Below are 27,309 nucleotides of genomic sequence, written 5' to 3' on the forward strand. Positions count from 1 at the left end.
GTTCACATATTTTTTTCTTGCCACTGTAGATAGATGGCACTCAAGTTTCTAGTTTTTAATGTCAGGTGCACAAGTACAGTGAAATGCCATGTATTGGATTGTATGATATTAGACAGCACTTTTTAACATTGAATTGTTACAGGTGATTTTACTAAAGACAAACTATTTTTATTCTCAAATCACATACAGTATATGCAGGCATTGCTTTGTTTGATTAAGGTATGAACAAAGTTGATCAGTTGTCTATATTTTTAAATAAAGAATCTCTTGTAAAATGACCTGGTATGCAGTTGTTATTATGACTGTAAGTGTTAGCTATTGTTCTATTCAGTGTATGACTGTAAGTGTTAGCTACTGTTCTATTCAGTGTATGACTGTAAGTGTTAGCTACTGTTCTATTCAGTGTATGACTGTAAGTGTTAGCTACTGTTCTATTCAGTGTATGACTGTGTTAGCTACTGTTCTATTCAGTGTATGACTGTAAGTGTTAGCTACTGTTCTATTCAGTGTATGACTGTAAGTGTTAGCTACTGTTCTATTCAGTGTATGACTGTAAGTGTTAGCTACTGTTCTATTCAGTGTATGACTGTGTTAGCTACTGTTCTATTCAGTGTATGACTGTAAGTGTTAGCTATTGTTCTATTCAGTGTATGACTGTAAGTGTTAGCTACTGTTCTATTCAGTGTATGACTGTGTTAGCTACTGTTCTATTCAGTGTATGACTGTAAGTGTTAGCTACTGTTCTATTCAGTGTATGACTGTAAGTGTTAGCTACTGTTCTATTCAGTGTATGACTGTAAGTGTTAGCTACTGTTCTATTCAGTGTATGACTGTAAGTGTTAGCTACTGTTCTATTCAGTGTATGACTGTAAGTGTTAGCTACTGTTCTATTCAGTGTATGACTGTAAGTGTTAGCTACTGTTCTATTCAGTGTATGACTGTAAGTGTTAGCTACTGTTCTATTCAGTGTATGACTGTAAGTGTTAGCTACTGTTCTATTCAGTGTATGACTGTAAGTGTTAGCTACTGTTCTATTCAGTGTATGACTGTAAGTGTTAGCTACTGTTCTATTCAGTGTATGACTGTAAGTGTTAGCTACTGTTCTATTCAGTGTATGACTGTAAGTGTTAGCTACTGTTCTATTCAGTGTATGACTGTAAGTGTTAGCTACTGTTCTATTCAGTGTATGACTGTAAGTGTTAGCTACTGTTTTATTCAGTGTATGACTGTGTTAGCTACTGTTCTATTCAGTGTATGACTGTGTTAGCTACTGTTCTATTCAGTGTATGACTGTAAGTGTTAGCTACTGTTTTATTCAGTGTATGACTGTGTTAGCTACTGTTCTATTCAGTGTATGACTGTGTTAGCTACTGTTCTATTCAGTGTATGACTGTAAGTGTTAGCTACTGTTCTATTCAGTGTATGACTGTAAGTGTTAGCTACTGTTCTATTCAGTGTATGACTGTGTTAGCTACTGTTTTATTCAGTGTATGACTGTGTTAGCTACTGTTCTATTCAGTGTATGAATGTAAGTGTTAGCTACTGTTTTATTCAGTGTATGACTGTGTTAGCTACTGTTTTATTCAGTGTATGACTGTGTTAGCTACTGTTCTATTCAGTGTATGACTGCAGCATACATTATGTGTAGCTTTGTTTTCTTGCTCATTAATTGCATGTCTGGCTGTGTGGTCTGTGTGTGTGTATGACGGTGTAATAGTGTGTATAACTTCTGGTATGTAGTCTCTGCATTCCTCGATGTAGCATTAACTTATTAAATTATACTTCTCACGCTCCCTCTCTGTCTTTTGCTCTGTTTTTATCGTTACCCTGTCCTCTCTCTCCCTCCCTGTCTCTTCACCTGTCGCCACATCCCCTCTAACCTGTTCCACTTCCCTTCCCACGTCCTCTACATGTCTGCTGATCTGTCTGTCATTTTACATTTATAATCTTTTTCAATCACCTCGTTCCTCAGTCAACTACCATTCTGTGTCTCACTCTCTGTTCTATAACCCTTATAGGCGGTGCTCTTCACGTCTCTAGGTAGTCTCCTCAGACAGGGTTTTAGAGGACATGATCACTTCCTGTAGAACTGTTACCTCCTCAGAATGATCGATATCACTGATTTGACATGAAACAACACAAACCATCTAGTCAGAAGAAATGAATCAGCACCACCCTCATAACAAATACCACTGCTACACATTAACTAGGCCGTAGCGCAGATTTGTTATCTTAGAAATCCAGTTGTTCTCGTCAGGCCAGTTAGAGGGCAGGGGTGCTAGAGAAAGGGAGGGAAGGAGGCAGGATAGGGAGGGACCGAATGAAAGAGTGAGCGAGCCAACAGAAACGAAAGATGACTGTCTGAATCAAGATGGATCCAACCAAAGCCAGGTAATTCATTTTACTTTAATTGATTACCGTAGAAGTAGACTTGTGAGGCACTATCTGGGACATTGTATCTTTGATTATTGCACTCAATCAATGCCTTGACAATCTGACGTTTCTTCTTTGTTTAATAATCAGTACACTTATACTGTGTTGTAATGTGTTCGTTGTATGATGTGTGTTGATTTGAGGTTCCCCTCAGAACCAACACAGACCAACATGGCTGCTGTGTGTTGGGCTGCTGTCAACCCAAATAGATGATTGTGTTTCAATGATACTTGAAGTCACCAGTATTAATGGATTTTTACTAGTGAGATATAGTGAATGTAAACAGGTGATTGACATCTTGTCATGAGTGTCTGTGATTAAATCCCTGACGCCATGGAACAGGCGTTTTGATGTTAGGCACTGTGGCGGGGATTGTGTGTGTATGTGTGAGAGAGACTAGTTACGCTCTCTGAAAGTATGCAGTGTGTGTGTATCTTGTATCATGGGTGTGTTATTCACTGCTTTAAAGCTCTAGATCGGGGTTTCCCAAACTCAGTCCTGGGGCCCCCCCTGGATGCAGGTTTTGGTTTTTGCCCACAGCTGACAATGAGTTGGTTATTTGAATCAGCTGTGTAGTGCTAAGGTAAAAACCAAAACATGCACCCAGGGAGGGCCCCAGTACTGAGTTTGGGAAACACTGCTCTAGATTACTGTAGGTTGATGTCTTTGGTGTGATGGATGTATGGCTGGGAACTCAAGGTGCATTTTTGCTGTGTAACCCAAAGCCCTTAGAGGACATACTGTAGTTGGTGTATTTGGGTGAGGGTCAGGTATGGAGAATTTGTGTAAGGTGAAGTTGTTTTTGAGGTTTCACCTTGGTCACACTGTAACTAAAGCTGAGAGCCCTGTGTGACTCTACCAGTGTCAGATTGTCTAGAGTTCTTCACCTTGTCTCACTGAGGCTATTCCTGTCATCTCTGTTATTTCCACCTTACTGCTAGCCTGCGTACCTGACAATGCATCATTATAGATTTTTGGCAAGATCATAACAGCTTGACTGAGGCAGAAACAAAGTGGTATTAAGGTCACAATACCTTGTCACTACATTGTGTTTCAATGGCCTGTAGCGGTTTACATTCTGCAGCCCATGTCTTGGTTTTATTTACTGTGCTCATGCTAAATGGGAGGTACCATGTGCGTGTTTTGTTAGAAATGTAAGTTCCTCTGTCCTTCTTAGTTCCTCAAGTTTAATTTCCCCTCATTGGACTTCCCCCTTTTTGGTTCCTTGTTCATTTAAGTATCTAACCTTTATTAACCAGGTCAATCATTAAGAATACATTCTCTTTTAAAATAACTACATAGTAATCCCATGCTCTGCCTAGCCTCCTTTCTACTATCAACCTTGCTCCATCTCTCCCTCTGCGTCTCTCCCTCCATCTCTCCCTCTGCGTCTCTTCCCCCCTCTCTCCCTCCATCTCTCCCTCTGCGTCTCTCCCTCCATATCTCCCTCTGCGTCTCTCCCCCCTCTCTCCCTCCATCTCTCTCTCTGCGTCTCTCCCTCCATCTCTCTCTCTGCGTCTCTCCCTCCATCTCTCTCTCTGTAAGCCCCAAGCATTAGGCCATCATTGTGTTTATGCTCTCTTATCTCTTCAGCCTTTCCTCAAAAGCAACAACCTCTTTCAACGAAGGAAGGGGAGGTGATGTGACTCAGCCAGAGGAAGTGGTGGAGCAGTGGAGGAATGGAGGAGAGGGAGAGAGACAGAGGGAGGTGGAGAGAGAGGCGGGCATGACAGATGGACTAACTCTGGCTGCAGAGACAACTACCAACCACAGGGTGTCAGCAGACAGACGCAGATTCAATACTGTGGGATACCATGTGAGGGCTATGAACTTCAGCTTCTGTTTGTAGATGCAGGATCAGTTTGAAATCATCCCTAAACTTGAGGCCCCCATGACACTTAATCTACATCACGAAGCCAAATAGTAGAAACTTCACCCAGTCTACAAGAAGATAATGTGTACTTCCTAATATTCAGGCTACCACAGCAGACACAAACTGTATATTGACATTATATTCTCCATCATTTTCAGAGGAAGCTGAAGCAGAAAGTGGTGGCGGACTATACCACGGTGAGTAAGGGAGCGTCTGGAAGTTTCAAACCCCGAGCAGCACTGAGACAGGTCCTGTTCAGCCAGGGAGCAACTGAAAAGAGCCCCATGCCTGAGGTACTTTCCTCCCACGCACTTAACTCGTCCTCTACACACATGAATACACCCTGATACCCACATGCACAGACATGCACAGCCAGTGCCACTGTCCACATACTTACTGAAAATAGAAATTCCGCAAATGCACACTCCAATTGTTCACTCAAGCATATCTGCTATGAGCCCATTTCTAACAAGATTTGATGATAACTCTGGTGGAGTGTGTGTGTGTGTGTGTGTGTGTGTGTGTGTGTGTGTGTGTGTGTGTGTGTGTGTGTGTGTGTGTGTGTGTGTGTGTGTGTGTGTGTGTGTGTGTATATACAGTTGAAATCAGAAGTTTACATACACTTAGGTTGGAGTCATTAAAACTAGTTTTTCAACCACTCCACAAATTTCTTGTTAACAAACTATAGTTCTGGCAAGTCGGTTAGGACATCTACTTTGTGCATGATGTGTGTATGTAACTTGGTGTATGTAAACTTCTGACCCACTGGAATTGTGATACAGTGAATTATACGTGAAATAATCTGTCTGTAAACAATTGTTGGAAAAATTACGTGTCATGCACAAAGTAGATGTCCTATCCGACTTGCCAAAACGATAGTTTGTTAACAAGAAATTTGTGGAGTGGTTGAAAAACGAGTTTTAATTACTACAACATAAGTGTATGTAAACTTCCGACTTCAACTGTGTGTGTATATATATATATATATATATCCCTCTCTCTCTTTCTCTCTGTCAGGGCGCAGGGCAGTTGGATGCTCTGAAGCGGGCTCTGGAGGCGTTCCCAGTACCAGTGTGTCTGAACTGGAGCTGGGGGGAGGAGGGGACAGGAGCCACACTGGAGAACAACTGGACTGACATAGTACACAATCACTCGGTAACCAGATTTACCTACTGATAAATGCAAGTCATGATGGGCATATCATCTAGTTAATACAGTGCCTTGCAAAGTATTCAACCCTCTTGGCATTTTTCCTCTTTTGTTGCATTACAACCTGCAATTTAAATAGATTTTTATTTGGATTTCATGTAATGGACATATACAAAATAGTCCAAATTGGTGAAGTGAAATTATTATTATTATTATTTTTTATTATTATAAAAATAAAAAACTGAAAAGTGGTGCATGCGCATGTATTCACCCCCTTCACTATGAAGCCCCTAAATAAGATCTGGTGCAACCAATTACCTTCAAAGTCACATAATTAGTTAATAAAGTCCACCTTTGTGCAATCTAAGTGTCACATGATTTGTCACTTGATCTCTTCATATGTTCTGAAAGGCCCCAGAGTTTGCAACACCACTAAGCAAGGGGCACCAACAAGCAAGCAGCACTATGAAGACCAAGGAGCTCTCCAAACATGTCAGGGACAAAGTTGTGAAGTACAGATCAGGTTTGGGTTATAAAAGAATATCCGAACATTTGAATATCCCACAGAGCATTGGAAAGAATATGGCACCACAACAAACCTGCCAAGTGAGGGCCGCCCACCAAAACTCACGGAACAGGCAAGGAGGGCATTAAACAGAGAGGCAACAAAGAGACCAAAGATAACCCTGAAGGAGCTGCAAAGCTCCACAGCGGAGATTGGAGTATCTGTCCATAGGACCATTTTAAGCCGTACACTCCACAGAGCTGGGCTTTACAGAAGAGTGGCCAGAAGTAAATAAGCAAAGATGTTTGGTGTTCGCCAAAAGGCATGTGGAAGACTCCCCAAACATATGGAAGATGGTACTCTAGTCAGATGAGACTAAAATTGAGCTTCTTGGCCATCAAGGAAATCGCTATGTCTGGGGCAAACCCAACACCTCTCATCTCCCGAGAATACCATCCCCACAGTGAAGCATGGTGGTGGCAGCATCATGCTGTGGGGATGTTTTTCATCGGCAGGGACTAGGAAACTGGTCAGAATTGAAGGAATGATGGATGGCGCTAAATACAGGGAAATTCTTGATGGAAACCTTTTTCAGTCTTCCAGAGATTTGAGACTGGGACAGAGGTTCACCTTCCAGTAGGACAATGACCCTAAGCACACTGCTAAAGCAACACTAGAGTGGTTTAAGGGGCAACATTTAAATCTCTTGGAATGGCCTAGTCAAAGCCCAGACCTCAATTCAATTGAGAATCTGTGGTATGACTTAAAGATTGCTGTACATCAGCGGAACCCATCCAACTTGAAGGAGCAGTTTTGCCTTGAAGAATGGGCAAAACTCCCAGTGGCTAGATGTGCCAAGCATATAGAGACATACCCCAAGAGACTTGCAGCTTAATTGCTGCTAAAGGTGGCTCTACAAAGTATTGACTTTGGGGAGGGGGGGGGTGAATAGTTATGAACGCTCAAGTTTTCTGTTTTTTTGTCTTATTTATTGTTTGTTTCACAAGAAAAAATATTTTGCAACTTCAAAGTGGTAGGCATGTTGTGTAAATCAAATGATACAAACCCCTGAAAAATCAATTTTAATTCCAGGTTGTAAGGCAACAAAATAGGAAAAATGCCAAGGGGGGTGAATACTTTCGCAAGCCACTGAATGAATGATCCCTCCCTGCCTTTTACAACATATCTCTTTCTCCCACCCCCTCTCTCTCTCCCTAACTTTTACAACATATCTCTTTCTCCCACCCCCTCTCTCTCTCCCTACCTTTTACAACATATCTCTTTCTCCCACCCCCCCTCTCTCTCCCTACCTTTTACAACATATCTCTTTCTCCCACCCTCTCTCCCTCCCTACCTTTTACAACATCTCTCTCTCTCTCTGTCTCTGTCTCTCTCTGTCTGTGTGTGTGTGAGATCAGATGTTGTGTAAGACCCAGAGGCACCAACAGGAGGCGCTGTGGGAGTTGATCCACACTGAGTTCACCTACATCAACAAGCTCACTGTTGTCACTGACGTAAGACATACCCTGCTCTCATTACTGAAAACGTATCAATGTCTTTCAGTGATGTGTCCATAACAACCAGTGACTATTCATAATAGAAATATGATAATAGTAACTGTTATCTGTATAGCATCTTTTATTGCAATGTCATTTTTCAATGCCCGTGTTTGTTTGTGTCATTGTGTTTCTCAGTTGGTGATGGCAGCTCTTACCAACCTGCACCAGCATGGATTCCTCTTAGAGGTCAGTCTATATGAGCTGGGTTCTCATTCACAGGGTTTTCTGTAGGGAACATTTTCTCTAGAACTCCCTCTCTGGTCTTTGGGCCTATCTGTGTTTCCCGGCTGACCACTCAAATATATGTGTTGCAATGAACTAAGCATGTGCTTTTGAGCTGGATCTTGCATGATCTGACTGGGTTCAGGTGTGTGCGTTTTCATGAATGACTTTGACCTTTGGTTGAATTTAAAACCAGTATACAGTTCAAGGGGAGGCCCTTGGGCCTAGGTGAAACCGACTGCTGTAGTACAACATACTGTACATACAGTACATACTGCTGAGCTGACATACTAACACACTGAGAACATCTGCTCTATCTGACACAGAACACACCAGGGCAGATGGAACATTCAGCTCAATAACAGAATGATAGATCATTCCGCTGAGAATGTGGAAAGTATCTGAGAATGTGGGGGAGTGAGTTCTGCAGAGTTCTACAGCTAGACACTGCAGCTTTGTCAAACAACCACCTTCATCTTTTTTTATTACAAAAGGTCTACAACTATCATATATTTTTATTGACTTTAGACAAACACAAATTTCAACACATAATGACATTGATGCTTCCAACAAATCAAAGAGGTGTGGGGTAGATTGTAGGTTCAAAATCAAGAAAGCAGTATCATCACCCTCTTTTTCCTGTCCCTCTCTTCTTCAGGTGACACCTGAGAGCCTCTTCTCCAACCTTCCCTCCATCCTCAGCGCCCACCGGCTCTTCTGGCAGGAAGTGATGTATCCCATGTTACAGGAAGTCCGCAGGACGGGGAAGCCCTTTGACCCCCTGGGGCTAGAGGCAGGATGCCTGCAGGTACAGTACTGACTGTCAATCAGATTTAGTATCAGGGTCACATATGGGATGAAAAGTATAAGGGTCAAACGGGGGTGAAAGGAAGGAATGGAAACACGGGTCATGGGTTTAAAACATGTTTGTTTACAGCAATCTTTGTCTTATCCCATCCCCACCCTCTGTCTGCAGTTCCCTGAGCGATTCTCCACCTATCTGCACTACTGTTGGAAGGAGGAGAGCACAGTGGAGTTTACGAGCAAACTGACAGACACCAACCTGCACTTCCACACCTACTTAATGGTGAGTTAAACACACAAACACACAAATACACAAACACATATTTTATACTTTATTTGAATCCACAAATCATAATTCATATAAACATCTCAGGACAAGGATATCTGGACACATAGGGAAACAGATGGCACCTTCTTCTTCACACAGCAAGGCTGCCCATGACTGCTGACACAGAGCAGTACCTCGCTATCAGCTTCGTCTTATGTAGGCCTACTATCTGAAGTCCAGGTACTGTCAGCCTGTGAACAAGGCAGAGACTACCCAATATCACGTAGCAAGCATGCACTGTTACGAGGCTGTTCAGGAGTGACACGAGGGGCTGGTATTTAAGCAGCTTGTCAGAAAAGGACAATGAGCAGCCCACCTCCAGAATCAGCCCTCCCTCTGGCCTCCCCCACACCAACAATATCTGTCTTATTCAGCAGACAAGAAAACACATGATCATCAACATCAAACCAGGCTTCTCTGACAAGAGAATGTTTGTGTATGTGTTCGGTTGGCGAGTCCACCTGTCTCACCTCCGTGGCCACCAGGTCAACAAGGCGGTCATGTCTAGGTCATGTCTCAGTATGAACAGAAACCATTAACAACATGTGCAACAGACTCCTTTACGTTTACCTCAGGGTGGAAAACACAGAAGGGATCATGGTTTGCAGGGTACCAGAGAGCTAGGTTGTATTTTGTTGGTAGAACACGCCTTAACAGTAAAGGTGAGAATGTCCTTGCCAATAGCAGCATTATGGTTACATGGAATGGGAGACAGAAACAAACACACACACACACCACTTCATACACAAGCCCACTTCTTGTTTACATGTTGCATGCACACCCTTTCACTCTCACCCTAAAGTCACTCTGCGTCACACACATGCTTCTCCAAACTACCCTTTATTACGGTAACAATGTCTGGAACAACAGTGTACTGAGTCATAGCATCCGCAGAACTTCTTCTGTTATTGATCATGTTCTAGTGGTTTTGATGAACACCATATCCAGGCCTTCTGTTATTGGTAATATCCTGAAGGCCAAACACTTGTTACACCAACGCCCTGACCTAATGACTCAGAGAGCCTAGCCTGCACATTGTATTCTTAAAGATTAGAACGTGTCTTTGGCTGTTTTTTGCTGTCTACACACTTTTACGGCTTGTTCAAAGAATCTCCATTATGAGTTTTGCGAGCCTTTGAATTTGTCCACTACTATGTAACAATATTTTTTTCATACAGAGTAACAACACTGTATTTACATGAGTTCTACCGAGGCCATAACTTTGGGTATAAGGTCTAGCGAGACTACTAGAAGACACAAATGATTGTTTTTCTTCATGTCCATAGTGGGTGGAGACACACCCCCAGTGTGAGCGGATGCGTCTGGGAGATATGCAGGCCAAACCCATCCAGAGGATCACCAAGTACCCCCTGCTGCTGAAGGCTGTCCTCAAGACCACCCAGGCTCCCCACACACAGCACACACTCAGGGGCATGGTGAGTGAAGAGCTAGCCTTTTAAATCAAGGCCTTTTAATTCAGTTTGCCAGGCCTGAGGCTGTTCATGTTCATTAGAAAAGGAAGTTGTGCGTTCCAGCGCCATTTTCTTACTAGCTAATTGCTAATTGCCTCTACTAGTAATAGGCGAAAAGGCAAATTAAGGAAATCTCTCTGTCCCACACACACACTCTCCCTCTCTCTGTTTCTCACTCACTCTCTCTTTTCTTTCTCTATCTCTCTCTGTCTTTCTATCTATCTCTCCCTATCCCTATCCTACCCTCTCTCTCCTCCAGTTGGCCTGTGTTAATGGGTTTCTGGACAGCATCAATGACTATTTAAGGCTTAAGGATGAGGAGCTGGCCCTCTCGCTCTCCGCCCAGAAGATAGAGGGATACGACGTGATGGAGGGGATGAATGAGGAAATCGACAAGGTGAAAGAGAGAAGAAAAACCTTTCTAGGAACAGAGTACAGGATAGGAAGCTACACCAACCCTAGAAAAAGATATAGATACTGTAATGTGTGATGCAGACGGTGAGTAGTCAATGTTGATGTCATCCACAGCATGTCAGAGAGTTCTGCAGTTTTGATTTGACGTGCCCTGTCAGAGGGTTGGGTCCTGGGGTCATACGCAAGCTGCTATTGGAGGAGACCCTGAAGATCAGAGGAAGGAAGGATCACAAGGTAGGTTGAGTGACAGAATCTCACTCTGTTCCAGTGAAACATTGACTTCCATGTAGAGGATTCTTCCTAATATTATCATCTCATTAGCACGGACTTTGATTATAACTACTTTGAGGAAAAATGTACTTACTACGACTGTGATATGTGGTTGTCTCACCTAGCTATCTTAAGATGAATGCATTAACTGTAAGTAGCTCTGGATAAGAGCATCTGCTAAATGACTAACATGTAAGATATAGATGTCATGTTTCTGTGGGTTTGTTGCGACTGTTGTGTGGTGAAGCTGGAGGTGACAGCCCTGCTCTTCTCTGACGTGCTGCTGGTGACCAAGGTCCAGAAGAAGGCAGAGAGACTGAAGGTAGTTCGCCCCCCACTGGCCCTGGATAGAACACGCTGTAACACACTCAAAGATGGCTGTGAGTACAGTCATTGACCATACAGTACATATCCTAGAATTGGAAAGATGAAACGTTGCTCTGTCTCTTGCTACAGAGACCATTTGTAGAGTTTTAAATGACAGTTCTTTCTTTATCTCTTCCTCCCCCCTCTCTCCATCTCCCAGGTTCGTTTGTGGTGGTGGAGGTGAGTGTTCTGGGCTGTGCGGCGAATGTCTACACCTTCTTCACCTCCAGCCCAGAGAGCTGCTCTACATGGGTCTTCACCATCCACAAGGCACAGGTAAACAGACAGAAAAATACTGACTAAAATGGTAATGGCATGATTTATTGTAGTTACCTTTTGGTCTCTTTGGTATTAAATCAATGAATGAATGATTAGATGTACAATGTACATAATGTGTAACATACAGTGAATTTGATGCTCTCTTCTTTTCCCTCTTTCTTTCTTCCATTTATTGACAGGAAACACTGCAGGGCCTGAGAGAGACAGAGGCCAGCAGACGACTGCAGGCCAAACAGAGAGACCTACAGCTACAGGAACAGGCCACACCCCCTACAGAGCCCAAGATGACCACTGAGGAATCAGTAGATCAGCCTCCTGACCAATCAGAAGCACAGATCCCTTTTTCTTTGGAGGTGAAACCTGTTGAGGAACTCCTCATCCAATCAGTGAATGGGACATTGGTGTCCATAGCAACAGAGGAAGAACAACTAACTCAGGATCCAGTGCACTATAAAGATGCAATGTTGCCAGGACAACCACGCAAGCTCAGTGACATTCATAGCCAATCATTTGCAGGCGGGGTAATGAAAAAGGGGCAAGGAGGTGGCAGGGTCATGGATGAAGTTATGATGTCAGAGGCAAGGGTGAGTGAGGTTGGAGACATCAACCAATGGGAGGAGGGGATTGAGTCCAGGGGGATTAAAGAACGAAGGGTGACCTGGACCCATTCCAGACAGTCTAACTCTCTACCTCGAGTGGCAACAGAAACCTTTCAATCCAAACCCAACGGGCCGCACAACCTGTTGCTAGGCGGATATCCTAACATAGACTACGACATAGACTACCCACGACACCAATCCAGCACTTTCCCACTTTCTCCATGCAGGGAAAACAATGAAAAAGTTTCTATCACTATTAGTCAAATGGAATCCCAAGGATTTCTCTTACAGGGAGGACGAGCCAGATCCACACGGAGGAATTCTGCCCCCCAGTCAGTGGAGCAACAAGCCATGAGGAACTCGTGGCTCACCCAATCAGGAGAGGAGGAGGCTTTAGTGGAATCATGGAGGTTTTCTCGGAAGCTGAAATCACCACGGTTACGCAGGAGAAGGCCAATAAACATTGAGCAGACTGCTGCCTCTCAGATGTCACAAAATGGGTCTGACAGCTCCGGGATGGCCCAGTCTGAACCACGCACAAACTCTTCCTCCAACTCTGATTCAGACTGCAACCAGAAACTCAGGGGTTCCTACCAACACAACTCAGGTTCCTCTGGACAGAGCTCTGACTCTCACCTGGTGCTCAAGCTGGGGTCCCTGAAGATGAACGGAGGGGTGTTCTGGGACATGCCTGCAGAGAGAGAGTTCTCCCCAGAGCCCCACGCTTTCTCTGGGCCAGAGCTGCCTAAAGACATCCCTGAAGAAAAAGAAAACACCCCAAAAAGGCCTAAATTGAAGACCCAGAGGAGCGCGTCCATACCAGATATCACCCTCCAAGAAGGATATAGTTCTCTTCTGACCTCAGCCAAGCCCTCCAACGTGCGAATAGCCCACTCTCCCCCTCCTGGGTTGGATCCATACTTGCACCCCTCCCCTCTGGAGAGCATTTTGAACCGGGCCAAGGAGAGAAGAAAGGACGGAGGGAGAAGAGAGGGAAAGGGGAAATCTCCAACCTTCAGAACATGGGCTCTTCCTCCTTCTCCGTCTTTCTCCACCACTCCGTCCCAGTCGCCCAGTGAAGGGGATAGAGAGACTGAGTGGGAAGAGGTGGAGCTGGTCAGACGGCTGGTCCCCAGTGTCAATCAGGGATGGATAGAGGAGAGGGTGGACGGAGATGAGGAGGAGCAGAAGAAGAGCAGGTGAGTTTTACATCAAAACTCAGTTGGAAATAAAATAATAAAACGTCTTCAAAGTATGCGTGATCAGTTTGAAGATTCATCTATTGAAATGACTCAGTCAGATAGGTGTGGGTGGCTGATGGCCACTATGGAACAGTTTCATTCTGGGTTATTTTATCACTCTATCTACTGGGCTGATTACCATGTAGTGTAGGATCACTCTATGTTCAAATCGTTATTCTTGCAAGTTGCATTTACTGTCATAACCATGACATGCCACCCATAAACATGTTTCATGTCATCATAACCAATCTAGCCTGATCACCAGATTGGTGTCCACTTTAGCCAACTACTTTGTTAATGTCACGCCAAACATTCCAGTGAACAACATGGAAGTAGACTGAAGCAGAAACAAATCTTGTGACTAAGCTATTTGCAATCCAACAAGTTTATCTCCATTGTAAAAGCTTTTTTCTCCCTCTCTCTTCTAGCCCCGCCTTCCCTGATGGCACCAGCGTTGATTGGCCAGGCTGGTGCTTTGAAGCCGATCAGGTCCTGGATCAGCTGACCCCAGAGGACAGTGGCGTTGGGGTTGATGAGGAATGGTGGGAAGCGGCTGAGGTGGGGCTCGGCCAAACTTTGACCTTGAGAGACTTCCAGCGAATCGGCACGCAGGAGGACGGGGCAATTAGTCAGGTGTAGTTCTGCATAGGCTACTGGGAGCCCTTCATTCTCCAAGATTTTATCTGCACTTTATGGGGAATAATATGTAATTTGAGATTTTCACTGTGCCGGAGTAGACATATAACAACAATGTGATACTTTTCCACAGCAAGATGTTGATTGAGTGAGCTGATTGCCACCAAATGTTTCAGTTTGTTGCATGGAATGTTTGTGTGATTTTGAGTTTGTGATTGAGTCTGAGTGAACAGCAGAATAATTTTCTTCAACCTGCATAATTCCTACATAATGTTGTTAGAGTTACAGATGTAGGATCTTCATTTGATCACTCTGTTGCTGAGGTTTTTCATGCAACGCTGGAAATGCAGATGAGCTTTGTGATTTATGTAAATAGCTGAAAACCCGCCCTAACACACGGTTATATTAACAATATTGCACTTTTCATGTAGCCTACTTTTGGCCAGCTCAAGCAACATGATGGACTAAATGTTCAAATCTTGTTGCTGTAGCATTCTTAAGATCCTACATCTGTAGACGCCTATACTGTCTTATACAAGTGTACTTTTTGATGTTTTGTCAGTTAAGTGAAATGCTCTATATACTGTACATACATGTTTCATTGAACTTAATTTGAGTTGTTAATTTATAAGAGCAACTGCATATTTGGTATTGTACTCCCATTTGGGAGATTCATACTGATACATTGTAATAAAGAGAGAGATTTAAACCAATGAAGTGTTTAGATAATTGTATTCTCAGTGATTCATTATATTACAAAAGTCTAATAGGTGGTTAAGGTGCTGGTAGTGAAAAATAAGGCATACATATACAAAATCAATCACATTTCAAATAAAAGATCAATCACATTTGTTTTGGTGAAAATATGAAAGAAACTGCTACAATTGTCTTCACTGAATTAATATGTACAAATACCACAAAATCTCCCAACTGATCATAGACATGTCAAATGATTTAAAATGTCATATTGCAGTCTCCTCTATTTGGAGATCTCATCTTCTTTCACTCTGTTCCTCTCTCTGTCCTCTCTCTCGTTAGCAATGGTGTGAACAATGTTCTCCAGGGCAGGGTACAGCAGGATCAGTTTGCGCTGTAGAGGAGATTAAATAAGTATTACATAAACCTTTTAAAAACGTATTTTCCATGTCAACGTGGATTTAAGGAAAACACACACAGCTGTAGTTGAACGTACCCTCCGATAGTTCCTGTACATCTGCACCAAGACCAACAGCAGCACCAAGAGGAAGAAACCCAGGCCGGCTACCATGGCAACATTACTGGAAGAACCTGTCTCATTATCTCCCATCAGACCACCTGATCAACCAAGACAGAACAAGGATCCATTTTAGCTTACATTTGAGTCATTCAGCAGACGCTCTTATCCAGAGCAACTTACAGGAGCAATTAGAGTTGAGTGCCTTTTTCAAAGGAACATCGACAGATTTTTAACCTAGTCGGCTTGGGGATTCGAACAGGCGACCTTTCGGTTACTGGCACAATGCTCTTAACTGCTAGGCTACCTTCCGCCCCTGTGTCTAATTAAGACAAATGTTTTACATCTTGCTGATATTTGTTGCATTTGGATCATGTCTACATCTACCTAGATCCATGCAAATAGAGGGAATCAAAGTAGGCAGATGGGACTTACTCATCAGATGTAGGTGGTATGTCACGCTCCCCAGAGCTCCTTCTTTCCCGTGGAATCGACAAGCCCATTCGCCAGAGTTCCTGTCTGTCACTCTGTTGATCCCCAGGACCCTCCCTTTCTGGACGGAGCTCTCTGATTGGGTGCCATTGAGGTCATAGGTCACTCGGACCCACTCGTATTCAGTGACCTCGCTGGCATCGCTGAGGTGACAGGTCAGTGAGACTGGGGCCTTCTGGGTAGACGGTGAGTTGCTGAGCACTGAGTAGAGAGAACACACAGGATCATCATTAGCATTGTGATTGCTAATTCTAAAGCACCATTTTCATATCTCATCTCAAACATTTACTTTAAATGCTTGCCATTTTGCAGAAAGGGACAACTCACATTAGGCATTCAAATGAGAAGACCGCTACAATATCATACCATCATCCATTTTCTATGCCTGGCTCACCTTGGGCAGTCACCAACTGCATCTCCCTGGTTACCCGGCACCCCTCCACTGTCCCTGAGCACCTGTACCTGCCCCCGTCCCCCTGCCCCACTTGCCCCACACCCACAGACCTGTCCCAGGGAGGGAGGGACAGCAGGGAGGACAGGTTGAAGGAGGGAGGGAGTGGGAGAGCAGAGCCAGAGGTGTCCAGTCTCTCCCAGGCTGTGTCTGATGGGGTGAGTCCAGTGGAGAACACACAGGGGAGGGTGACAGCAGACCCCACCTCAGCATACACCTTGGCACTGGCACTGGAGGGGTTAACGATACCTGAGCGAGAGAAGAGACGGGGGAAGATGATGGATAGGAGAGAAGGGAGAAAGACATAGGAAACTTAATATTAACCGTCTTCAATATATTAGCTGCATTTTAATGTTTTATTCCTTCCAAGCATGACATCACCGTGTCTGAGCCCTCACCTCTCACTGTCAGGGCCGTGGTGGCCTTCCCTTGTTTCCTCCCTTTATGCATTACACAGCTCCAGTTACCCATCATGCCTGCAGATGCTTTGCTCTCCAAAACACTCGCCTGGTTCTTTGAAAGGACATAATCTGCACTATCAGGGTAAACTCGCTTCTCATTGAGCATCCAGCTCACTGTCGCCTCCTGTGGCCATGGAGAGACACTGCAAGTGATGGTTATTTTGTTGCCCTCCACTGGAGCACGTGGGGAGATGGATACTGTGAAAGACATGGGTATGTAAGAGCAATGAGATGTTAATCATATTCACAGGTTTATGATATGTGTGGCTGTATGATAAACAGCAGATAAATATAGTTATACCTTGTTATTACAGCATCTAAATATCACTTTAAAATGACTGCAAATATCACTTTAAAATGACTGAAAATATCACTTTAAAATTACTGTAAATATCACTTTAAAATGACTGCAAATACCACTTTAAAATAACTGTAAATATCACTTTAAAATGACTGTAAATATCACTGAAAGTTCATTTAATTGTCCACACAGTATTTCATATAAGTTACTGTTATTTTAGCTCCTTACCTTTGATGACCCTGAGGAGGATCCTCTTAGAGAGGTTTTTCTCGCCTTCCTGCACGGTGCAGGTGTACTCTCCGCTGTCCTCCTCCCTCACTTCCTTTATGTACAGGCTGTAGTCACCAGCTCCAACCTCTGAATGGGGGCATCGAACACGCTGGGCAGCTCCTATTCCCCAGTGCTCCAGTCCACTCTTTCCCTTTCTCCATACCGTCCTGAGAGAAAGATGAAGAGATGTTAAGTTTGAAACATGACACTTGTATTGTACAGACATACAGATCAATGGCAATGCATTGCTATGCTCTCCTATAGAACACTTTCAATACAGAAAAATGTATTAAGAGATCAAGAGAAAGAAAGACCAGGATAGAGAAAGATGAAAAGGGAATCTTTGAGGATATTGGAGTCACAGAGGTAGACAGAGACAGAGAGGATGAGAGAGATGGATAGGGAGAAGGAGAGCACGAAAGACATGGACCAAGAGAAAGGCAGTCGTACCCCTCTAGGTCCTTGCTCCAGAGGACGACGGCTGCAGAGGTGGAGGGAGGGCGACACACGCAGGGTAACACTGCCTGGGACCCTGCCTCTGCGAACATCTCAGTATACTCAGATAGACACTGACACCGACCCCCTGAACAAACACACATACTGTGTGAATACACACACATACCCAATCCTCCATCCATAAGCACACATAAAAGCATGTCATAACATTTCTTTAAATCGGTTTAAATTGCAACACATTTTCATTTAAAAAACAATGACTACAGATCATCTGTAAGATCTCACCTGTCACTAACAGTGATGTTCCCAAGAGGAGGAGAATCTGCCACATGGTCTCTTCTCTTTTTTCCTTCCTTCTGAAGTTTTGATCAACAGATTGTTGTTGCAAACCTAGCTTAGTATTTTCTCTCTGTGTCCCTCTTTGATCTCTTGCTGTTGTGTGTGTTTCTGTCAATTGGGGCTGGGTATATAAAGGCCTGTAGGTGTGAGTTGTGGGAAGAGGGAGGTGCCTAAGCAGGTAGTCCCTCTCCTGGTTATGTGACATGAGCAACGAGGCGGTCTTTGTTGCGGTTTGTGTCAGTCTCACTGACACAACATGGAAACTGTCAGACAGCCACACAAACAGGGAATCCTACGTGCTCCCTTCCACGGATTCTCTTTCTCCCTCCATCTCTCCCTCTCTCTCTCCCTCCCCTCTCTCTATCTCTCTCTCTCTCCCTCCTCTCTCTCTCTCCCTACCCTCGCTCTATTTCTCTCTCCCCCTCCCCCCTCCTCTCTCTCTCTCTTTCCCTCCCCCTCTCTCCTTCCCTCCCCCCTCTCTCTCTCCCCCTCCTCTCTCTGTCTCCCTCTCCACCCCTCTCTCTCTTTCTCTCTCTCTCTCCCTACCCTCGCTCTATTTCTCTCTCCCCCTCCCCCCTCCTCTCTCTCTCTCTTTCCCTCCCCCTCTCTCCTTCCCTCCCCCCTCTCTCTCTCCCCCTCCTCTCTCTGTCTCCCTCTCCACCCCTCTCTCTCTCCCCCTCTCTCTTTCTCTCTCTCTCTCCCTTCCCCCTCTCTCTCTCTGCTCAAGTTCTGCAAAGTTGAATTTGATCTGTTACTCTACCTTTAATTACCTTACAGTGGTATAAAAAGCATTGTATTACAAAACATACATCATATCATCAGAAACATGCAGTACTGTAATACACAGTATTTATATATTTATGTATTTCTACTCAGTGGAACTTACAGGAAGCACAGGGTTGCCGAAAGTGTGCACAATCTAACCACTGTATCCTTCCACATTGATCAACATGCAGTTCTCACTGCTGTATGTTACCAGCTCACCAGCATACATGGGAGGACAGGGCCGGTTCCAGTAATGCAAGTCATTGAATGGTGGTTGGCTTTGTTTTGATGGAGAATACATGATGATGATGATGATAGTGACTTCCATCACCCTTTACGTCTCTCTCTTTCTCGCTCTCTGCCTCAGTCATACAGGGCTATTCTGAAGTTTAGGGACAGTATTTGAGTTTATAGCATCAGGTTCCCATCATACCACCTATACTGCTCTATAGTTTCAGACAGACAGACAGACAGACAGACAGACAGACAGACAGACAGACAGACAGACAGACAGACAGACAGACAGACGTTAGACAGATGGATGGATGGATGGATTGATAGATAGTTGAAGTCGGAAGTTTACATACACTTAGGTTGGAGTCATTAAAACTCGTTTTTCAACCACTTCACAAATTTCTTGTTAACAAACTATAGTTTTGGCAAGTCGGTTAGGACATCTACTGTGTGCATGACACAAGTAATTTGTCCAACAATTGTTTACAGACAGATTATTTCACTTATAATTCACTGTATCACAATTCCAGTGGGTCAGAAGTTTACATACACTAAGTTGACTGTGCCTTTAAACAGCTTGGGAAATTCCAGAAAATGATTCCATGGCTTTAGAAGCTTCGGATAGGCTAATTGACATAATTTGAGTCAATTGGAGGTGTACCTGTGGATGTATTTCAAGGCCTACCTTCAAACTCAGTGCCTCTTTGCTTGACATCATGGGAAAATCTAAAGAAATCAGCCAAGACCTCAGAAAACAAATTGTAGACCTCCACAAGTCTGGTTCATCCTTGGGAGCAATTTCCAAATGCCTGAAGGTACCACGTTCATCTGTACAAACAATAGTACGCAAGTATAAACACCATGGGACCACGCGGCCGTCATACCGCTCAGGAAGGAGACACGTTCTGTCTCCTAGAGATGAACGTACTTTGGTGCGAAAAGTGCAAATCAATCCCAGAACAACAGCAAAGGATCTTGTGAAGATGCAGGAGGAAACAGGTACAAAAGTATCTATATCCACAGTAAAACGAGTCCTATATCGACATAACCTGAAAGGCCACTCAGCAAGGAAGAAGCCTGCTGCTCCAAAACCGCCATAAAGAAAGCCAGATACTTGCAAGCCGAAGAACACCATCCCAACCGTGTCCCAATGGCAGCATCATGTTGTGGGGGTGCTTTGCTGCAGGAGGGACTGGTGCATTTCACAAAATAGATGGCATCATGAGGGTGGAAAATTATGTGGATATATTGAAGCAACATCTCAAGACATCAGTCAGGAAGTTAAAGCTTGGTCGCAAATGGGTCTTCCAAATGGACAATGACCCCAAGCATACTTCCAAAGTTGTGGCAAAATGGCTTAAGGACAACAAAATCAAGGTATTGGAGTGGCCGTCACAAAGCCCTGACCTCAATCCTATAGAACCTTTGTGGGCAGAACTGAAAAAGTGTGTGTGAACAGGGAGACCTACAAACCTGACTCAGTTACACCAGCTCTGTCAGGAGGAATGGGCCAGAATTCACCTATCTGATTGTGGGTAGCTTGTGGAAGGCTACCCGAAACATTTGACCCAAATTAAACAATTTAAAGGCAATGCTACCAAATACCAATTGAGTGTATGTAAACTTCTGACCCACTGGGAATGTGATGAAATAAATAAAAGCTGAAATAAATAATTCTCTCTACTATTATTCTGACCTTTCACATTCTTAAAATAAAGTGGTGATCCAAACTGACCTAAGACAGGGATTTTTTACTAGGATTAAATGTCAACTGAGTTTAAATGTATTTGACTAAGGAGTATGTAAACTTCCGAGTTCAACTGTAGATGGATGGATGGATGTATAGATAGATAGATGAAAATGTGTGGGTGGAGACCCAAGAGTTGTTCGTGTTCTTCTAGCTGCCATATCTTCCCCTGGTTCAGACAGCAGTGAATCTCTCTGTGTTGGATACATCTTTTTATATTTTTATCTCATCTATCAACCCCCTCCCCCACTACTCTCTTCAAAACCTCAAAACATTTCCATGTAAACCTGTTGAAATCACAGGCTGTGTGTTTTTGGCCCACATTTGGTGGCTCAGTCAGTACATTGGGACCACAACCCTCACCCCCTCCTTCTCTCTCTTTCTTGCTGGCTTTCGGGGTCTGTGAATCAGATTCGTGAGGTGGTCTTTCCTCCTGCTGATCTTTAAATGTACATACTGTATTTAAATACACAGTTAGGCAGTGATGAGGGAAAGTCTTAAACAGACAGATGCCCCTCACATGGAAACAATAGATGACAATGAGGATGAAAAAACCTACAGTATGCAAATCAACATGAAGTCGGAAAATATTTCAACTAGATATCTTCAGTCTAAATTTTTCAACAGGATAACTCATTTGTTCCTCTCTCTCATCACATCACTCAATCTCGACCTCATTCCAGCACACTAATGTTACAAAACTATAGGAATTAAAGTTCAAATTACTCTTAATTGTGCATAGCATTTTGATGTTGAATATGTATTTGAATTAGCATTTTGTGGTTGGTCGATATAAACTGGGCACATATAGGGATACATCAAATAAAACTTTGAGCTGTGAAATATTTCAATACACTTCACTTCAGTGGACAGTGCACCACTGAATGAAATTGGAATGAATGAAATTAGATTTGTGTCAAATTGCCAGTTGGCAACCAATTATTTGACACATAAACAAACATTACAATAATTCACTGTGATAGTTCACTGATCATTTTTCTTCCGGTGTTCTCTGCAGTGCGCATCATATGAAGAGTAAAAAAAAAAAAGATTCTAAATTAATACAATGGTAAATAAGGTTATCCAAACAATAATTAATCCCTAGAGCAGTTACATACATACAAATAAATACAGAAAAATGAAACAGAAGGCATTTGAACCCAGTCTGGCCATATCAGTAGGCTGATATGGCCAACCTTTTACCGGCAGCTGAGAGAATGCAGATGAGTGATGAGATAAGCTAGATTCTGTCTGCTGAAAGGATGTACAGAGCCTTCAGAAAGTATCACACCCTTTGTCACGGCTGTCGAAAGGAGCGGACCAAAGTGCAGTGTGGTTGTAGTTCCACATTTTATTAAATCCGCGAAACTTTGCAATACATAAATAACTGAAATTGACAAAACAACAAACCGTGACGCAGAGAGAAACAAACACTATTCAAAATATAATAACCCACAAAAACAGGAAGAAAAAAACCTACTTAAATATGATCTCCAATTAGAGGCAACAAGGACCAGCTGCCTCCAATTGGAGATCAACCCAAAAAACAACAACATAGAAATAGAAACCTAGAACTAAACATAGAAATAGAAAACATAGAAAAACACAAAACACCCCCTGTCACGCCCTGACCTACTCTACTAAAGAAAATGACATCTTACTAGGGTCAGGACGTGACAGTACCCCCCCCCCCCCCCAAAGGTGCAGACACCGAATGCAACATAAAACAAAAGAAACCACAAAACAAAAGGGAGGGTAGGGAGGCTGATAATTGTCTATGGCGACTCAAATGCAGTCCACATTACCTCCAGCCGAGGAGGCGGCTCCGGTTCGGTGCGTAATTCCCGCTCCACCCGCTGATCCCTCTGCTTTAGTACCACCGGACCGTTGATCATCGTCGGAGGAACCGGACTGTAGATCATCGCTGGAGGTTCCGGGCTGCGGGCCGCCGCTGGAGGTTCCGGGCTGCGGGCCGCCACTGGAGGTTCCGGGCTGCGGGCCGCCACTGGAGGTTCCGGGCTGCGGGCCGTCTCAGGAGGTTCCGGGCTGCGGGCCGTCTCAGGAGGTTCCGGGCTGCGGGCCATCACTGGAGGCTCTGTGCCATGGATCATCCCTACAGTCTTCTTGCCATGGGTCATCCCTACAGGCTTCTTGCCATGGGTCATCCCTACAGGCTTCTTGCCATGGATCACTGGAGGCTTCATTCGTGGAGCTGGAATAGGTCTCACCGGACTAGGGAACGTCGCTGGGAGTTCTGGACTAGGGAACGTCTCTGGGAGTTCTGGACTAGGGAACGTCGCTGGAGGCTTCCTTCATGAAGCTGGAATAGGTCTCACCGGACTAGGGAACGTCGCTGGGAGTTCTGGACTAGGGAACATCGCTGGAGGCTCCGGACTGGAGAGCGTTGCCGGAGGCCAGGTGCGCAGAGCAGGCACAGGGTATACTGGGTCGTGGAGGCGCACTGGAGATCTGGAGCTTATGGCTGGCATAACTCGTCCTGGCTGGATAACCTCCGTAGCCCGACAAGAGCGAGGCGTTGTGACAGGTCGCACAGGTTTGTGTTGGCAAACCGGGGTTACCGTGCGTAGAGCTGGCGCAGGATAACCTGGGTCGAGAAGACGCACCGGAGACCAGGAACGTTGAGCAGGCATACTCCTTCCTGGCTGAATGCCAACTCTAGCACGGCACCTGTGAGGAGCTTGCACCGAGCGCACCGGGCTGTAGCTATGCACTGGCGACACAGTGTGTATCTCAGCATAACATGGTGCTTGCTCGGTCACACGCCCCCCCACAGTAAGCACGGGGAATTGGCACAGGTCTCCAACCTGACTCTGCCAATCTCGACGTGTGCCCCCCCCAAAAAATGTTTTGGGGCTGCCTCTCGCACTTGCCTTGCCGTTTGTATCGTGCCTCCTCTCGTCACCGCTCTGCTCTCTCTGCCTCCACCTGTTCCCATGGAAGGCAATCCCATCCAGCCTGGATCTCCTCCCATGTCCAGGATCTCTTGCCATCCAGAATTTCCTCCCAGGTCCATTTCTGTTGCTCCTGGGCACGCTGCTTGGTCCTTTGATGGTGGGTTATTCTGTCACGGCTGTCGAAAGGAGCGGACCAAAGTGCAGTGTGGTTGTAGTTCCACATTTTATTAAATCCGTTAAACTTTGCAATACATAAATAACTGAAATTGACAAAACAACAAACCGTGACGCAGAGAGAAACAAACACTACTCAAAATATAATAACCCACAAAAACAGGAAGAAAAAACCACTACTTAAATATGATCTCCAATTAGAGGCAACGAGGACCAGCTGCCTCCAATTGGAGATCAACTCCAAAAACAACAACATAGAAATAGAAACCTAGAACTAAATATAGAAATAGAAAACATAGAAAAACACAAAACACCCCCTGTCACGCCCTGACCTACTCTACTATAGAAAATGACATCTTACTAGGGTCAGGACGTGACACCCTTTGATTTTTTCCACATGTTGTGTTACAAAGTGGGATTAAAATATATTTAATTGTAATTTTTTTGTCAACGATCTACCAAAAATACATGTTAGAATCACCTTTGGCAGAGATTACAGCTGTGAGTCTTCCTGGGCAAGTCTCTAACAGCTTTCCACAACTGGATTGTGTAACAAATGCCCATTATTCTTTTCAAAATTCTTCAAGCTCTGTCAAATTGTTTGTCGATCATTGAACACATTTACATGCACACTAATAATTCGATTTTAAACTGATTATGGCAGTAGGCCGAGTATGGCAATAGTCATGTAAACACTTTAACCAATCAAACTTATTTATAAAGCCCTTTTTACATCAGCAGATGTCACAAAGTGCTATACAGAAACCCAGCCTAAAATCCCAAACAGCAAGCAATGCAGATGTACAGTAGAAGCACGGTGGCTAGGAAACGCTCCCTAGAAAGGCAGGAACCTTGGAAGAAACCTAGAGAAAAAACAGGCTCTGAGGGGTGGCCAGTCCTCTTCTGGCTGTACCAGGTGGAGATAGTACATGGCTATTAAGGCCAGATTGTTCTTCAAGATGTTCAAACTTTCATAGATGACCAGCATGGTCATTCAGAGGTCGAGACAGCAGGTGCGGTAGAGAGAGAGAGAGGTAGACATCCAGTGAACAGGTCAGGGTTCCATAGCCGCAGGCAGAACAGTTGAAACTGGAGCAGCAGCATGACCAGGTGGACTGGGGACAGCTAGGAGTCATGAGGCCAGGTAGTCCTAAGGCATGGTCCTAGGGCTTAGATCCTCTGGGAGGGGAGGAAGAGAGGGAGAGAGAGAGAATTAGAGGGAGCACGCTTAAATTCACACAGGACACCAGATAAGACAGGATAATTACACCAGATATAAAAGACTGATCCTAGGCCCCGGCACATAGACTATTGCAGCATAGATACTGGAGGCCGAGGCAGGGAGGGGGTCAGGGACACTGTTTACAGTGCATTAGGAAAGTATTCAGACCCCTTGACTTTTTTCCAATTTTGTAAAAGTTTTAAACAAACTATTATATTAATCTGACTGTGCATGCAACTGTATTCACTGCTAGACAGCCATTTTCAGGTATTGCCATAGATTTTCTAGTCTACAGTCAAAACTGTAACCTGGTCACTCAGGAACATTTACTGTCTTCTTGGTAAGTAACTCCAGTGTAGATTTGGTCTTGTGTTCTAGGTTATTGTCCTGCTGAAAGGTGAGTTCATCTCCCAGAGTCTGGTGGAAAGCAGACTGAACCAGATTTTCCTCTAGAATTTTGCCTGTGCTTAGCTCCATTCCGTTTCTTTTTGACCCTGAAAAAATCCCCAGTACTTAACAATTACAAACGATTTCATACCCATAACATGATGGAGCCACCACTATGCTTGAAAATATGGAGAGTGGTACTCAGTAGTGTGTTGTGTTGGATTTGCTCCAAACATAACACTTTGTATTCAGGACAACAAGTTAATTGCTTTGCCACATTTTTTTGCAGTATTACTTTGGTGCCTTGTTGCAATCAGGATGCATGTTTTGGAAAAAAATTATTCTGTACAGGTTTCCTTTTTTTCACTCTGTCAGTTACTGTAGGTTAGTATTGCAGAGTAACTACAATGTTATTAATCCATCCTCAGTTTTCTCCTATCACAGCCATTAAACTCTGTAACTGTTTTAAAGTCACCATTGGCTTCATGGTGAAATCCCTGAGCTGTTTCCTTCCTCTCCGGCAACTGAGTAGGAAGGACGCCTGTATCTTTTTAGTGACTGGGTGTAATTAATAACTTCACCATGCTCAAAGGGATATTCTTCAATGTCTGCTTCTTTTTTTTAATTCAGGCTGTAACTCAACAAATTGTGGAAGAAATGTAGGGGTGTGAATACTTTCTGAAGGCACTGTATATTATATTTTTCTGTTCTGTTCAGCTGATTTTTAATCCAGAGGTTGAACCTGAAGGTCTACAGTTATCTACAGTACACTCAGTGGTGGAAAAAGTACCCAGTTGTTTTACTTGAGTAAAAGTATAGATTCCTTAATAGAAAGTTACTCAAGTAAAAGTGAAAGTCAGCCAGTAAAATACTTCTTGAGTAAAGTATACAAGTATTTGGTTTTAAATATACTTAAGTATCAAAAGTAAAAGTATAAATCATTTAAAATTCCTTATATTAATCAAAACAAAATGTATTTGTCACATGCACCGAATAAAACAGGTGCAGACCTTACCGTGAAATGCTTACTTACAAACCCTTAACCAACAATGCAGTTAAGAAAAATAGAGTTAAGAAAATATTTACTAAATAAACTAAAGTAACATAATAAAATAACAATAACGAGGCTAAGTATATATGGGGGGTACAGGTACCTAGTCAATGTACTGGGGAACAGGTTAGTCGAGGTAATTGAGGTAATATGCACATTAACGTAGGAGTAAAGGGGCAAAGCAGACAGCACCATTTTCTTGTTTTAAAATGTGTGGACAGCCAAGGGAACTCTAACACATTTGTGTTAAGTGAGTCCGAGGAGGCAGTAGGGATGACTACATGTTCTCTTGACAAGTGCAAGAATTTGACCATATTCTTGTCCTGCTAAGCATTCAAAATGCAACGAGTACTTTTGGTTGTCAGAGAAAATGTATGGTGTAAAAAGTACAATATTGTCTTTTAAGAATGTAGTGGAGTAAAAGTTGTAAAAAATAAAAATACAGATACCCCCAAAAACTATTTAAGTAGTACTTTAAAGTATTTTTACTTAAGTACTTTACACCACTGAGTACACTGTGTGTGCACAGAATAATTCCAAAAGACCAGCTATGTAGAACAATGATACACCAGGCTGTAAAGTCTCAATAAATACAACAATTATTCTCTCAAACTGTTTAGAGTTTGAATGTTTGGATTTTTAAAAACTTGGGTTTGGGTTTTTTAAATGCATTTAAAAAGA

General features: G+C 43.6%; 2 protein-coding genes across 2 annotated transcripts; one reads left to right on the forward strand and one right to left on the reverse strand.

Annotated features, from left to right (window-relative positions):
• The first annotated feature begins 2,318 nt into the window (after positions 1–2,318).
• LOC115176745 (uncharacterized) lies at positions 2,319–14,217 on the forward strand. Its single transcript, XM_029736992.1, has 15 exons — positions 2,319–2,391; positions 4,027–4,249; positions 4,465–4,599; positions 5,324–5,461; positions 7,379–7,474; positions 7,655–7,705; positions 8,400–8,549; positions 8,718–8,828; positions 10,160–10,309; positions 10,605–10,742; positions 10,874–10,993; positions 11,277–11,409; positions 11,556–11,671; positions 11,854–13,472; positions 13,943–14,217. The coding sequence occupies exons 1-15, from the start codon at positions 2,372–2,374 to the stop codon at positions 14,151–14,153; spliced, it is 3,411 nt and encodes a 1,136-aa protein (XP_029592852.1). The 5' UTR covers positions 2,319–2,371; the 3' UTR covers positions 14,154–14,217.
• A 648-nt stretch (positions 14,218–14,865) lies between these two features.
• On the reverse strand, positions 14,866–18,319 carry LOC115176746 (lymphocyte activation gene 3 protein). The gene is made up of 8 exons (XM_029736993.1): positions 18,080–18,319; positions 17,789–17,921; positions 17,297–17,505; positions 16,705–16,965; positions 16,250–16,555; positions 15,799–16,056; positions 15,343–15,464; positions 14,866–15,240 (listed from the first exon to the last, which is right to left on the reverse strand). Exons 1-8 carry the CDS (start codon positions 18,123–18,125, stop codon positions 15,130–15,132), a joined length of 1,446 nt encoding a protein of 481 aa, XP_029592853.1. The 5' UTR covers positions 18,126–18,319; the 3' UTR covers positions 14,866–15,129.
• Positions 18,320–27,309: the final 8,990 nt, after the last annotated feature.

This window comes from Salmo trutta, chromosome 37 (assembly GCF_901001165.1).
Source record: "Salmo trutta chromosome 37, fSalTru1.1, whole genome shotgun sequence".
Classification (NCBI taxonomy): domain Eukaryota; kingdom Metazoa; phylum Chordata; class Actinopteri; order Salmoniformes; family Salmonidae; genus Salmo; species Salmo trutta.